The 13,730-nt window shown below is 38.0% G+C and overlaps 1 protein-coding gene across 4 annotated transcripts; it reads left to right on the forward strand.

Moving 5' to 3' along the window:
* Positions 1–925: 925 nt before the first annotated feature.
* On the forward strand, positions 926–5,295 carry LOC148035878 (major strawberry allergen Fra a 1.07-like). Of its 4 annotated transcripts, none has more exons than XM_087677882.1 (3): positions 926–1,199; positions 1,813–2,071; positions 5,081–5,295. In XM_087677882.1, the coding sequence occupies exons 1-3, from the start codon at positions 989–991 to the stop codon at positions 5,097–5,099; spliced, it is 489 nt and encodes a 162-aa protein (XP_087534008.1). In that variant the 5' UTR covers positions 926–988; the 3' UTR covers positions 5,100–5,295. The 4 variants fall into 4 exon arrangements, with proteins under 4 accessions (XP_087534008.1, XP_087534009.1, XP_087534010.1 ...); XM_087677883.1 differs by having other exon boundaries at positions 5,090–5,293; XM_087677884.1 differs by lacking the exon at positions 5,081–5,295 and adding an exon at positions 3,525–3,549.
* The last annotated feature ends 8,435 nt before the right edge of the window (positions 5,296–13,730 follow it).

A 13,730-nucleotide genomic window follows, 5' to 3' on the forward strand; every position in this document is an offset into this window, starting at 1 on the left:
GTCATAAGCCATTATGAAAAATCATGTATTTGAATTTGGAGTACTCATGTACTCATTATATTTTGGTAATGCAAGCATAAACTACACAAGTCATTGATATTGTTTGTTAAACTAGGCAATAGATAGCCTTATTACAAGATTTTTTTGGAGAACTAGTTTCTTAACAAAGTGGCCACCATAAGCATGCTTAGTATTTCATCAAAACTATGCAAGCCCCTTCCACGAAGGAACCATCTTTTACTCGCGTGTATTTTCATAAAGATATGCTTTTGAGTTAATGCCACTGCAAACCATGGCGCTTTAAACTCATACGGGAAATTTGGAACAACAACATCGGTCATGCATGTGGTCCTTCAGGTACCTATGCCAAGTGGTATACAAAGCCTTTCAGGAATACATAAATGAAACTTTAATTTTCTTCCTTTGCTTTGTTTTAGACTTGACGTTGCGCCGTCCAAGCGTTCGCTAACGTTGTCCTATATAGATTTACTTCCACCAGAATACTTTAATTTATGGTAAATTTACTCGCTCGCGCGCTAGGGCGTACTACGAATGCCAATTCATTATTCGAGTACCGGGAGACTATTGGCAGGTGCTTGGGCACTATAATTCAGAGCCCCGCAGTTCATGGATTGTTGCGAGTCCTAACAGAATATAGCTCATGAAGCGAGCAAGCCAGCTGCATGCTACAGCTTCAGCCATCACGGGGTATCGCAAAAGTAAGCAGAAAGCCAGCTTGAGTCGGCAGTCGTGACGTTTCGTCATTATGAAACCTCAAAGATGTGAAGGTGCGCGTGGGGGCCGTAAGGCTACGCAAAATGCGGAGTACCCGGGAATCATACGATAGGTGTATAGACCGCGTCAAGTGGGCTGATAGAAAAAGTGTAGCTCTCTTATTTATTTAAACGTAGGCGTCGAACCTGCCAAGATCGAGAGCTAGCCAGACAGTAGCGTAACGAGAGAGAGAGAGTCAGAGAGACAGAGAGGAATGGATTGCGGGAAGGCCCATATGACGAAGGTGGTGTTTGAGGTGGCAGTGAAGGCGCCGGCGTCTCGCGTGTGGAAAGCCTTCGTGGACGAGTTCCCACACGCGCTCCTGGCCGCTGCGCCCGGCCATTTCGAGCGCACTGACCTCGTCGAAGGCGACAGTTGGGCCAAACCGGGCAGCGTGTTACACGTCAAGCTGGGGAAGAGCCTCGGTACTTGTTTCCACCGGCGGCGGTTATTCAACTTTCATAGTATAAACAAGGCTATCTCACTAGGGGATGCTAGGTTATTTTAGTCGCTATTATAATACAAGCAGGGCTTCTCACTAGAGAATGCTAGTGCCGGGCTATGAACTAGCTCCAAACATTTATAGTTGGTCTTAAAGCTCCCAAAGCTCCTAAAAATCTCTAACAATTTGTGTCACAAGGGTCCCAAGCAAGAGACTTTTTGGGTGAAATTACAAAGCATGGGTAAATTCAAAAACTCACTTCCTCTTCTTGAAGTTAAGGTGCTAATGGATCTGACACTATTAAATTACCGTTTACAATTTTTATGTGGGAGAATTCTCTTAATAACCAAACGTAGACCCTAAATTTCCACCTCACCTCTTTCTAGCTTGACTAGGGACCCTTGCTCCATGATTTTTGCTCTATGTCTTTTTATATAGTAACCTTATTATGTCCCCAACATAGTATTGACCACATACATACATGTGCGCACACACACATGCACACACACACACACACTCTCTCTCTCTCTCTCTCTCTCTCCAACCTCCCAAGTCTCATGAACAAAGTTGACTTGTTGGCTATGATTGTGTTGTAGGTCGCCTCCATGAGTTGAACTTCACAAAAATCAAGTTCGAGCATGGGAACGAGGACAATCTTGAGGCTACATGGCACACGATAGAAGGCTTTGGCTTAGGCACCCATTGGCTCTCTTTTACCCACTCTATCAAAGTTAAAGGTGGGCCTCATGCAAGCTCCTCCATTCTCATCCACACCCTTGAGTTTGAAAGCATTGGCAAGCATGACCTCCACAAGGTGTACAAGGAGCAAGCCATCCAAATTACCCATGCTATTGAGTATTTCCTCAACATCAACCCAAACTTTGGTTGTATGCCCAACTAATTAAGTTTGTCATCATGGTTGATATGGCACACTAGTTTGTCGGACTTACAACAACTGAATGTATCTTCTTCGATAGTATTTTGCACACTCTAGTTTATAATAGATATGACAACATCTATCATCTATAATGATATTATTCAAAAGTGTTCCGAGCTCAATTAAAGTGTAAAATGTGGCATACTAGAGGTCAACAGGAAATAGGAGTGTGATAAAGGAACACTACAAGTCATTTCCAAAATAAATTATGATGCAAAAAATAAGAGAGAAAGTAATCGTCCATACTAAAACATGAATAGGAGTGTGACAAAGGAACACTAGAAGTCATTTCCAAAATAAATTATGATGCAAAAAATAAGAGAGAAAGTAATCGTCCATACTAAAACATGAATAAAATTCAAAGCTAATGTTTTTCTCTCATCATGTACTCTCAATAGTTTCAATAGTGATCTTGGGGCTAAAAATATTGTGAAAACAAGAGAGATTGACTAGTTGGCCTATAACTGGCAAGAATTAACCAACGCATATAAGACATCATCATGTTTACACGCGCCACCTTCTAACCATCTAATCCCATTGTACAAAACCATAGTAGGGATTAATTTGTCTATTGAGTCAAACCTTATTATAAGTTTGAGACACTATACAGAAACCCTTTTGGGTTTCATTAATATTTATGTGTGATTATTGTATTTTATGAGAAGCTACATCCCTTCGTATGAAAATATCATATAGTGCCAATTCAACTCTTGACTTGACATCTAACTTATTACATGCTTTATTGTGTTGATCTATGGTCTTCTGGAATATGCATTCTGTATTTCAACAAAATATAAGTTTTTAGTGACCATAACCTAAACTTATTTGCCAATGTCTTGAGCTTTATGATTCTAATGGCTCAGAATTGCCCTAATATATATAGCCAAATAGCTTGCTCGGAGACCCTTATGTTTACCCAAATAACAAAAGTTGGCCTATAAGAAAGAACTTGATATTGGATGTGTGTGTGTGCGTGTGTGTGTATGTGTGGGTGTGCTTGTTGCCAGGTGGCACCCACATGAGCGGATGAGTGTGTTTAGTAGTTCTCCCTTCTGTGCACATTGATAAGATGAGTGCCTTGAATAGTTCTCCACTAGTGCATGGCACATTCCTAAAAGCGAATTATTTTCCGTCTTCAACAGAAGGTTTATGGGGACACCTATTCTTTCCAGGTGTGAGACTTGCAGGTGCGAACACGAGTGAAGCCATATGTGGATGATGCCACAATATTCATATCTTAAGTGCTAACGTCTATGTGATTTAATTATTTAATGGAATTGCAATGATTAGTTGATTTGTTATGGCTAGTTGCGTTTTTTCAATTAAATATTTTTCTAACATATTTTTCTAAATTGTTGATAGCTCGTGTAGAGCAAGATGAATTCAACACACACGTCAAGCGCAATTTATTCCATAGACTTATTCATTAAATTATAAGACACGCCGTCGTTTATTCTAAGGCATGCGTACATCCTCTTTATAAATATTTATTGATACATGATATTTTAGGAGATATATTGAAGATATTTTAGAAATATTTAATGGCTCTCACTAGTTGTGAGTTGTGCAATTGATTGCAACCATTTATTCAGTTAACTCGAACTCTTATCAAAAGAGTGATTGTAAGTTTGTCATCTTGGTTGATATGGCACACTTAGTCTAGTTGGACTTACAACAACTGATCAATGTATCTTCTTCACTAGTATTTTGCACACTCTAGTTTATAATAGATATGACAACACCTATAATCTATAATGATATAATTCAAAAGTGTTTTGAGCTCAATTAAAGTGTAAAATGTGGCAGATTAGAGGTCAACAAGAAATAGGAGTGTGACAAAGGAACACTAGAAGTCATTTCCAAAATAAATTATGATGCAAAAAATAAGAGAGAAAGTAATCGTCCATACTAAAACATGAATAAAATTCAAAGCTAATGTTTTTCTCTCATCATGTACTCTCAATAGTTTCAATAGTGATCTTGGGGCTAAAAATGTTGTGAAAACAAGAGAGATTGACTAGTTGGCCTATAACTGGCAAGAATTAACCAACGCATATAAGACATCAATCATGTTTACACGCGCCACCTTCTAACCATCTAATCCCATTGTACAAAACCATAGTAGGGATTAATTTCTCTATTCAGTCAAACCTTATTATAATTTTGAGACACTATACAGAAATCCTTTTGGGTTTCATTAATATTTATGTGTGATTATTGTATTTTATGAGAAGCTACATCCCTTCGTATGAAAATATCATATAGTGCCAATTCAACTCTTAACTTGACATCTAACTTATTACATGCTTTATTGTGTTGATCTATGGTCTTCTAGAATATGCATTCTGTATTTCAACAAAATATAAGTTTTTAGTGACCATAACCTAAACTTATTTGCCAATGTCTTGAGCTTTATGATTCTAACGGCTCAGAATTGCCCTAATATATATAGCCAAATAGCTTGCTCGGAGATCCTTATGTTTACCCAAATAACAAAAGTTGGCCTATAAGAAAGAACTTGATATTGGATATGTGTGTGTGTGTGTGTGTGTGTGGGTGTGCTTGTTGCCAGGTGGCACCCACACGAGGGGATGAGTGTGTTTAGTAGTTCTCCCTTCTGTGCACATTGATAAGATGAGTGCCTTGAATAGTTCTCCACTAGTGCATGGCACATTCCTAAAAGTGAATTATTTTCCGTCTTCGATAGAAGGTTTATGGGGACACCTATTCTTTCTAGGTGTGAGACTTGCAGGTGCGAACACAAGTCAAGCCATATGTGGATGATGCCACAATATTCATATCTTAAGTGCTAACGTCTATGTGATTTAATTATTTAATGGAATTGCAATGATTAGTTGATTTGTTATGGCTAGTTGCGTTTTTTCAATTAAATATTTTTCTACCATATTTTTCTAAATTTTTGATAGCTTGTGTAGAGCAAGATGAATTCAACACTGGTGCGCAGATCGGACGCAGATAGCTCACGTGGTGAATCCCGGAAGGTCCCCAAGAACAAAGTACTCTACTTTTTAGCACAAAAACCCATGTAAAAGCAAGCACGACATGAGGCAAGAGACAAATTGGGTTCAATCTCCCCCATGCCTTGTGTGAGCGCTTCACAAAGCATGTATTTTATGTATATTTCCAATCTTCATGCTCAATAATAGCCCAATTACAAAAATATGATAAGCTTTTAGCTTTTGAGTTTGCTTTCTACCAAAAATAGGAAAATAAAGCAAATGGACGGTGCCCATAGTGTCTGGCACGCCCAATCTCAATGTCCAAATAGAAATAACATATCCAGGCGCATAAGCGCATACAAAATAATAATAAATAATCGATGTCTCAATAGACAACAAAATATAGGCGTGGCGCCTATCAAAATATAGTCCAAAGGTCGAAAACCCGCTAGACTCCAATGCTTTCCTCCGCCACTGCTGCTATCTCTACACATCAACTGAAGCATTCACAATCGTTAGTAAAATAACACAATTAAACCGACAAAAGTGAATACCTAGCAGTCTTCAGCTACATAAATAAATCAACTGGTTAGAAATAAATCCTAACCTTAATTTATTACGAGTGCGCACTCTAAACTCATAAACGTTTATTAATTTAATATGCATTTTGCGGAATCACCTGCTATGGAATCACCCATGTACACACTAAATTAATGAAACGCCCGAAAAGGACAGGCGTCCCCATCAACTTCTCGCACAAAGAATCCTCTTTGTGTATGAGCCCCAGTCATCTAAGTTTACGGAATCCACCGTAAATCCTCACAGAATCCACCGTGGAATATGCCTCCTGGCATCATACCCGCGGGGTGGGATAGCAATTGACCTCAATTGCTATTAGCTCAATGTGGAGCTAACAGAGTGGGGAAAGCATTTAGGTCTCTAGCGTGCATCCATTGTGCTTCCTCTACAGGATGGTTCTTAAATTTTACTAGATATCTAGAATACCTTCGGCCAGTTCTAGTGGTCATGTAGTCAGTGTCTATGATGGCTTCTGGTTCAAGTATTTCAGTCTCTTCTTCTAGTAAAGGTGGGTTTTCATAGACAGGGTGGATAGGTAATTGGCCTCTAAATGGTCTCAATAAACTAATATGAAATGTATTATGAATTTTCCAATGAGATGGCAGTTCTAACTTGAATGCATTGTCATTAATCTTATGAATAATTCTAAATGGTCCGTAGAATCTAGGAGCTAATTTGACAACTGGATGTCTATCTACACTTTGCAGTCTACGCTTTTCTATTCTAAGCCAAACATAATCATCAACTTTGAAATTCATGGCTTGTCTTTTCTTGTTGGCTTGTTTGGTATATGATTGTTGGGCTTTAGCAATCATATCCTTAACCTCATCAAAAATAGTGTTATGCATAACAGCAATATCATCAGCAGTCTGTATTCTATTAGACAAAGATGCAACAGGGGTAGATAATCTATAGCCATAAATAACTTCAAAAGGTGCTTTCTTTGTAGATGTGTGTGGTGTATTGTTATATGCAAACTGTAATAAATGCAAATGAGTATCCCAAGTCTGAGGTTTAGAGATAGTGTATGCACATAAAAGATCTAGAATGGTGCTATTTGTGGCTTCTGTTTGTCCATTTGTTTCTGGATGAAATGCAGATGAGAAATCAATCTTTGTGCCTAGATTTGCAAACAGTGTAATCCAAAAATTATTACAAAATCTAGAATCTCTATCTGAAATAATCACTTTCGGCAATCCATGGTTAGTAAAAATAGTTTTCAAAAATAACTATGCTGCTTGTGATGCTGTTAAAGTTTTCTTACATGCAATGAAATATGCTTGCTTACTAAATCTATCTACAATTGTCCAAATCATGTCATGGTTAGATTTAGTATTTGGTAAGCCAGTAATGAAATCCATAGATATATGTTCCCAAGGTTTAGATGGAATAGACAAAGGCATTAATAATCCATACTGTTTACCATGATGTCTCTTTATTCGTTGACAAATCAAACATTCAGAAACAAAATTAGATACATCTGCATCCATATGCGGCCAATAAAAATCTTCAGTTAACATGCGTAATGTAGAAATGATACCTCTGTGACCTTGATATGGGGAACAATGAATTTCATTCAAAACAAAAGATCGGAATGGAATAGTAACACACAGTCTCTTTTCAAAGAACATGAATCCATCATTATATGACAATGAATCAACAGGAATGAAATTATATTGAACTAATTTTTGCCAATCAGAATGAAAAGTAATATCCTGGTGATATGTATCTTTCATAGCAATCAAAGAATCAAAAGATATGATAGAAATGTTATGAATTGCAGGTCTTCTACTCAATGCATCAGCAACTACATTTTCTTTTCCAGGTTGGTATTGAATGATAGGATGGAAACTTTGAATGAATGAAGCCCATTTGATATGACGGTCAGAAATTTGGGGTTGGCTAAGTAGATGTCTAATGCTTTGCTGGTCGGTCTTTATCATGAATTCTGAACCCATTAAATAATGCTTCCATTGTTTTAATGCTTGGACAACTGCTAAGAGTTCCTTGTCATAAGTGGAATATTTAAGCTCAGAGGGTTTCAGCTTAGAACTAGAATATGCTATTGGATGGTTGTCTTGCATTAGCACGGCTCCTATTCCTGATCCGCTAGCATCGGTCACAACTAAAAAGAATGGTCTGCTAAAGTCAGGCAATTGTAGAACAGGGGCATTGGTTAATGCACGTTTGAGTAAGTCAAAGGATTTCTGCTAGTTTTCAGTCCATTGATAGACAATGCCTTTCTTAAGAAGTTTGGTCAATGGTAAAGCAAGTAATGAGAAATTACGTACAAACTTCCTATAGAAACTAGCAAGACCAAGGAATGAGCGTAATTCATGTACATTTTTAGGAACAGGCCAATGCAATATTGCATCAATTTTCTTAGGATCAACTTTTATTCCTTCTTTTGATACAATATGACCTAGATATTCTATTTCTGTCTTAAAGAATTCACTCTTGTCAGGATTTGCAAACAATTGATTTTCTTTCAGTAATTGAAAAACTAATGATAAATGCTCATAATGCTCTTTTTCACTTTGGCTGAACACCAAAATATCATCAAAGAAAACAATCACACAATATTGATATTTCAGAAAAATACGGTTCATCATTCTACTGAAAGTAGCAGGTGCATTAGTTAATCCAAATGGCATGACTAAGAATTCGTAATGACCAAACTGTGTCCTGAATGCAGTCTTAAATATGTCGGATCTATCTAGCCTCACCTGATGATATCCAGACTTAAGGTCAATTTTACTAAATATAGAAGATCCTTGCAGTTTGTCCATAAGGTCGTCAACTCTAGGTATAGGATACCTATTCTTTACAGTGATCTTATTTAATGCTCGGTAGTCAATACACATCCGATAAGTATTATTCTTTTTCTTGACTAAGAGCACAGGTGCACCGAATGGAGAACTGCTAGGTCGAATTAAACCTCTATTTAGTAATTCTTCAACTTGACTCTGGATTTCTTTTTGCTCTATTTGATTGTGCCTATATGGGGCTTTGCAAGGTGGTTGTGTGCCAGGTATTAGGTCAATCTTATGGTCTTCTGGACGTGATGGAGGTAAACCTGGTGGTAGGTCTTCTGCAAAACAGTCCTTAAAATATGCAAGAAATTCCTTATGCCTAGGGTGCATATGATTTTCCTTTGCATGCAATTCATTCACCCAAATGAGATATGATTTAGTATTCTTGCGTAGTGCACGTTTTGCTTGAGTATGCGAAAGCAGTGGAAAAATATGAGATGCATGCATACCAAATAATGTAATAGATTTTCCTTGAAAATTAATATTCATTGTGTGTGTGGAATAATCTATATTGGGATTATGTTGGTGTCTCCATGGCATTCCTAGAATAATGTCGCTAGACTGTAATGGGACAACTAAGAAATTTCTTCTTTCAATATATGGACCAATTTGAATTTCTAAATCTTGAACTTCTTGTGTGCCATTGTACCTAGTGCCTAAAAATGCAGCTTTTATGCGATAGTGCGTAGGTACAGTATGCAATTTCAATTCCTTTACCAATTTTGCTGAAATAAAGTCATGGGTACTACCGTCATCATGCAATATAGTTCTTTCTTTTCCATGCACCATACATTTCATAGTCAACAATGAATGTGGAGTAGGCATACCTGGTAAAGTGTCGGAAGTAGTAGTAGGATCATCTTCTTCTTCAGTGAAATCTGGCATATCCTCATGCTCGTCTTCGTCCGTAGCTCCAAGGTAGTTGATATGTGCTGATGGCTTCTTTGAATGACAATTTGCTGCGAGATGCCCTGGCTGGTGACACTTGTAGCATACGATGGGCTTGGCTTTGGTCACATTATTTGCAATGGCTGGGAGTCTGGGTATATTTGGATTTGCTTGTGGAATAGGCTTAGGATTTGAATTGACAGTGGATGGTAATGCAGGTGGTTTAGGCCAATTCTTGCGGAAAGATGGTGATGAGAAACGACCTGGATTAAACCTTCTGAAATTGGAATTGAATTGTTTAGATCCATAATTACCGTTTTCTTGGAATGGCTGTGGTCGTCGATCTCTTCCGCGTAACTTATCTTCAGTGTCGTGAGCTAAGGAGATGGCATCTTCAAGGGTAGCAGGCTTGAACATGTTCACTTCAGCGTAGTAATGTCCAAGAAGTCCAGACATGTACTTTCGCTTATGTGTCGTCTCTGGTACGTCTTCAAGCATGCGTAGCTGTAGGAGTGCATTCCAAAAACGCTCTGTATACTGTGGAATAGGCTCACGATCTCGCTGTTGAAGTAAATCCCATTGCTTGATAGCCTTCTCATGAAATTGCGGTGGAAGGAAATTCAGCATGAACTTCTTCTTGAAATCTTCCCATGTAGCAGGACATTCTATACTCTTGCGGACTACAGTCCACCAAAGTAATGCTCTGTCTATCAGATGATTAGTAACACACTTGATTTTATCTTTTTCGGGATAAGTTTCCTCATGGAAATAGTCATCAAACTGGCTAATGAATGATAAAACAGTCTTTCCTTCTCTTATGCCATTGAAAGTGCGAAACTTGAAACTTCGTTTACTTATCTTGGATTCCTTGCGAATGGTTTGTGCTTCAAGAGTGGCGTCGATGGTACGGCGAATCAAATCTTCAGCTTGCGGTTCTTCTTTATCAGTGGACGCTCCTTGTAGCTTTGTCAATTGCGCTTGCAAGGCTTGCCTAGCTCTTCGCTCTTCTTCCAATTGCAACATGATAAGATCCAGCTTTTGCTCCATGGTAGGCTCGGGTAGATCGTCTTCAGCCATAGGATCATCCATATGTGGGGTAGTCATCCTGTAAAACTCAACAAACCTTTCTCACTCAAAATCAGTTAGCGGGATGAGCGTAGCTCAAATTTGGGGTTACAAGGCTATGTATTTTTGGGTATTTTTCTTCTTCAATTTTCAGAAATTCTGCAATATTTCTGTCTTCGTTTGCTGAAAGTACTTCAACGAACTTGTAGATAGGTAGAACAGCTTGCTGCGAACAACTTTCCAGTTCAGAGTTTTTGCATACGAACAAGTCTTCTATGAGTTTTAAGCACTAGTCAGTTCTGATTTAGTCTGACTTGCAGAGTTGCAGACTTAACAGACTTGCAGAGTTGTTGACTTGCTGGACTTAGGCCGACTTGCAGAACTTGCAGTACTTGATTTCTGTCGACTTACGGAACTTGACTTCAGGAGTGCAAGACCCGGAGTATATCGCCTTCTCTGCCCTGTGTGACTTGATAAGAGTTGAGTGACTTAAGCTTAAGTAATTAAGCTTAAGCTTAATAAGCTTAGTAGCTTAGGCTTATTAAGAAGGGAGAGTCGACTGAAAACGGCGCAATTCGTGGAGGACGTGGGTAGACGTTTGCTGACGTCGCGAAATTTGCGGGCATCCTCAGATACCTCGTTGTGAATTTTTGTGGGACTTCTTCAATTCCTAAGTCTTTAAGCTTGAAGACTAAGCTTTTTGGAAGAAAAAGATATGAGCTTCTTGCTGTATATCCACGACTTCATGAAGGAGATGTATGCGTGGTCCTCCGCCTGCAGAGCTTGGTCCTTCGCGATCTAACAGTGGAAACAGGGGTTCTTGATCGCCAGAAGTCTGCCTGTATCGACGGTTCGCGACGAGGTTGACTGTAGAGGCCGTTTGTTCCTGGAGCTCCGTCTTCGCCCGAGATTGGTAGCGATTGGAAGCTCTTGAACTCTGCTCCGCTCTGATACCACTGGTGCGCAGATCGGACGCAAATAGCTCACGTGGTGAATCCCGGAAGGTCCCCAAGAACAAAGTACTCTACTTTTTAGCACAAAAACCCATGTATAAGCAAGCACGACATGAGGCAAGAGACAAATTGGGTTCAATCTCCCCCATGCCTTGTGTGAGCGCTTCACAAAGCATGTATTTTATGTATATTTCCAATCTTCATGCTCAATAATAGCCCAATTACAAAAACATGATAAGCTTTTAGCTTTTGAGTTTGCTTTCTACCAAAAATAGGAAAATAAAGCAAATGGACGGTGCCCATAGTGTCTGGCATGCCCAATCTCAATGTCCAAATAGAAATAACATATCTAGGCGCATAAGCGCATACAAAATAATAATAAATAATCGATGTCTCAATAGACATAACAAAATATAGGCGTGGCGCCTATCAAAATATAGTCCAAAGGTCGAAAACCCGCTAGACTTCAATGCTTTCCTCCGCCACTGCTGCTATCTCTACACATCAACTGAAGCATTCACAATCGTTAGTAAAATAACACAATTAAACCGACAAAAGTGAATACCTAGCAGTCTTCAGCTACATAAATAAATCAACTGGTTAGAAATAAATCCTAACCTTAATTTATTACGAGTGCGCACTCTAAACTCATAAACGTTTATTAATTTAATATGCATTTTGCGGAATCACCCGCTATGGAATCACCCATGTACACACTAAATTAATGAAACGCCCGAAAAGGACAGGCGTCCCCATCAACTTCTCGCACAAAGAATCCTCTTTGTGTATGAGCCCCGGTCATCTAAGTTTACGGAATCCACCGTAAATCCTCACGGAATCCACCGTGGAATATGCCTCCTGGCATCAAACACACACGGCAAGCACAATTTATTCCATAGACTTATTCATTAAATTATAAGACGCACCGTCGTTTATTCTAAGGCATGCATACATCCTCTTTATAAATATTTATTGATACATGATATTTTAGGAGATATATTGAAGATATTTTAGAAATATTTAATGGCTCTCACTAGTTGTGAGTTGTGCAATTGATTGCAACCATTTATTCAGTTACTCGAACTCTTATCAAAAGAGTGATTGTAAGTTTGTCATCTTGGTTGATATGGCACACTTAGTCTAGTTGGACTTACAACAACTGATCAATGTATCTTCTTCACTAGTATTTTGCACACTCTAGTTTATAATAGATATGACAACACCTATAATCTATAATGATATAATTCAAAAGTGTTTTGAGCTCAATTAAAGTGTAAATGTGGCAGATTAGAGGTCAACAAGAAATAGGAGTGTGACAAAGGAACACTAGAAGTCATTTCCAAAATAAATAATGATGCAAAAAATAAGAGAGAAAGTAATCGTCCATATTAAAACATGAATAAAATTCAAAGCTAATGTTTTTCTCTCATCATGTACTCTCAATAGTTTCAATAGTGATCTTGGGGCTAAAAATATTGTGAAAACAGGAGACATTGACTAGTTGGCCTATAACTGGCAAGAATTAACCAACGCATATAAGACATCAATCATGTTTACACACGCCACCTTCTAACCATCTAATCCCATTGTACAAAACCATAGTAGGGATTAATTTGTCTATTGAGTCAAACCTTATTATAAGTTTGAGACACTATACGTAAACCCTTTTGGGTTTCATTAATATTTATGTGTGATTATTGTATTTTATGAGAAGCTATGTCCCTTCATATGAAAATATCGTATAGTGCCAATTCAACTCTTGACTTGACATCTAACTTATTACATGCTTTATTGTGTTGATCTACGGTCTTCTGGAATATACATTCTTTATTTCAACAAAATATAAGTTTTTAGTGACCATAACCTAAAATTATTTGCCAATGTCTTTAGATTTATGATTCTAACGGCTCAAAATGGCCCTAATATATATAGCCAAGTAGCTTGTAATGGAATTCCAATGATTAGTTGATTTGTTATGGCTAGTTGCATTTATTCAATTAATTATTTTTCTAACATATTTTTCTAAATTTTTGATAGCTCATGTGTAGAGCAAGATGAATTCAACACATGCGGCAAGGGCAATTTATTCCAAGACTTATTCATTAAATTATAAAATGCACTGCATTTTATTCTAAGGCGCATGTACATCCTCTTTATAAATACTTATTGATACTTGATATTTTAGGAGATATATTGAAGATATTTTAGAAATATTGAATGGCTCTCACTAGTTGTGAGTTGTACAACTGATTGCAACCATTTATTCAGTTAACTCGAACTCTTATTAAAAGAGTGATTGTAAAGGGCCCATCTTTGGGC

The sequence above is a fragment of the Lygodium microphyllum genome, chromosome 5 (assembly GCF_053477565.2).
Source record: "Lygodium microphyllum isolate KBCC chromosome 5, Lygodium_microphyllum_v1.1.10, whole genome shotgun sequence".
In the NCBI taxonomy this organism is placed as follows: domain Eukaryota; kingdom Viridiplantae; phylum Streptophyta; class Polypodiopsida; order Schizaeales; family Lygodiaceae; genus Lygodium; species Lygodium microphyllum.